This window comes from Emiliania huxleyi (genome assembly GCF_000372725.1).
Source record: "Emiliania huxleyi CCMP1516 unplaced genomic scaffold EMIHUscaffold_8547, whole genome shotgun sequence".
NCBI lineage: Eukaryota > Haptophyta > Isochrysidales > Noelaerhabdaceae > Emiliania > Emiliania huxleyi.
The window spans coordinates 1-1,248 of record NW_005195622.1 but is presented as its reverse complement, the minus strand read 5'-3'; the positions used below and the strand labels follow the sequence as shown (position 1 = coordinate 1,248).

At 70.4% G+C, this 1,248-nt stretch overlaps 1 protein-coding gene across 1 annotated transcript; it reads left to right on the top strand.

Annotated features, from left to right (window-relative positions):
- Positions 1–379: 379 nt before the first annotated feature.
- On the top strand, positions 380–1,222 carry EMIHUDRAFT_259035 (hypothetical protein; the record flags this gene model as incomplete). Its single annotated transcript, XM_005758592.1, has 1 exon — positions 380–1,222. The coding sequence occupies one exon, from the start codon at positions 380–382 to the stop codon at positions 1,220–1,222; it is 843 nt and encodes a 280-aa protein (XP_005758649.1).
- Positions 1,223–1,248: the final 26 nt, after the last annotated feature.

Below are 1,248 nucleotides of genomic sequence, written 5' to 3'. Positions count from 1 at the left end.
CGGGAGCGGGAGGCGCGGCTGGGGCCCCCCTCGGTGCCCCCGCCAGCCCCCGAGGGGGGGGGCTCCTGCCCCGAGCCAGCTTTGGCCTCTGCGGGCCGTTCGTCTTGGTCAGCGTCGGAAGCGCGCTTCGGCGCGGATTTGCCCATATCGTTGGGCGCACGGAGGGAAGCAGAGGTGGGCTCCTGCCCGAGAAGGTCGCGGGACCTGCGCAGAGCTCGCTCTGCGTGATGCCGCTCGAGCTTGGGCGTGCACGCAAGGGCCACGCGCAAGCAAGAGCAAACAACTGGGAAGTTCACAGCTGAGCTTACCCAGAGAACGCCGTTCTCACCCATATTCCTGCCGCTTCGCTTTTGGGGTCGGCTCGCGCTGCGAAAACACAATGTTCCGCGTCCTTGCGCCGCTCCGCCCCTCCTTCTTCGCTCAGAAGCTCGGCGGCGGACGGCCCGGCGAGGTCTCGTTCTGCCCCGCGCTCCTCCACCTCGTCCTCCTCTCTGCTCTCCTCTCAATTCCGACGACGATTGCGTGCGTGGCGAGGCTCCTTCCGGCGCTCGCGTCCTTCTCTGTGGGCGCGGCGCTGCAGCAGGCGGAGGTACTCTTCCCGCGGGGGATAGAGCTCATCTTCAACGGCTCCAGCGCGCAGATCCGGCCAATCGCGCCGGCTGCCGACGGCGCACCCGCGCGCGACGTGGCAGAGGAGGAGGCAGGCGCGGACGACGACGAGTTCGTGTGCTGGGAGACGGACGGCGCGAGCTGGTGCGCCGCGTCCGCAGGCGAGGGTGAGCTCACGCCCATCCTCCTCCGCCTGCCGCCGCTGCTGTACGACCTCTTTTACTCTGACCTCCCGCCGCCGTTTGGCGCTCCGCCGGCGAGGGTGTGCGCGCCGCTGCTCGGCGAGGACGAGGACCGGCTGCTCGACCCGTACCCGTTCGTGAATGAGTTTGCCGCCGGCCAGGAGGCCGAGGCGCGGCGCGGCCTCCGCTCCCTCCTCTGGGGCGCCGGCTGGGAGCGCACCTCTGTCCTCGACGCGAGGCCGCACCAGGACGTGCGCCGATACCTGTACCGCCTCCGCTTCGCGGAGGACGCGCGGCGCGACGCGGAGGGGCGGGGCCGATCGGCGCTCGACGTGCGGCGCACGCCGGCCATTGCGCTCGCCCACAACCAGCGTCCTCGAATCGTCAGGGATGGTCGATTCCGTCCACACGCGCCAACTGCTGGCTACTAGGGGGCTCTACCCTCCCATCTGCTCGC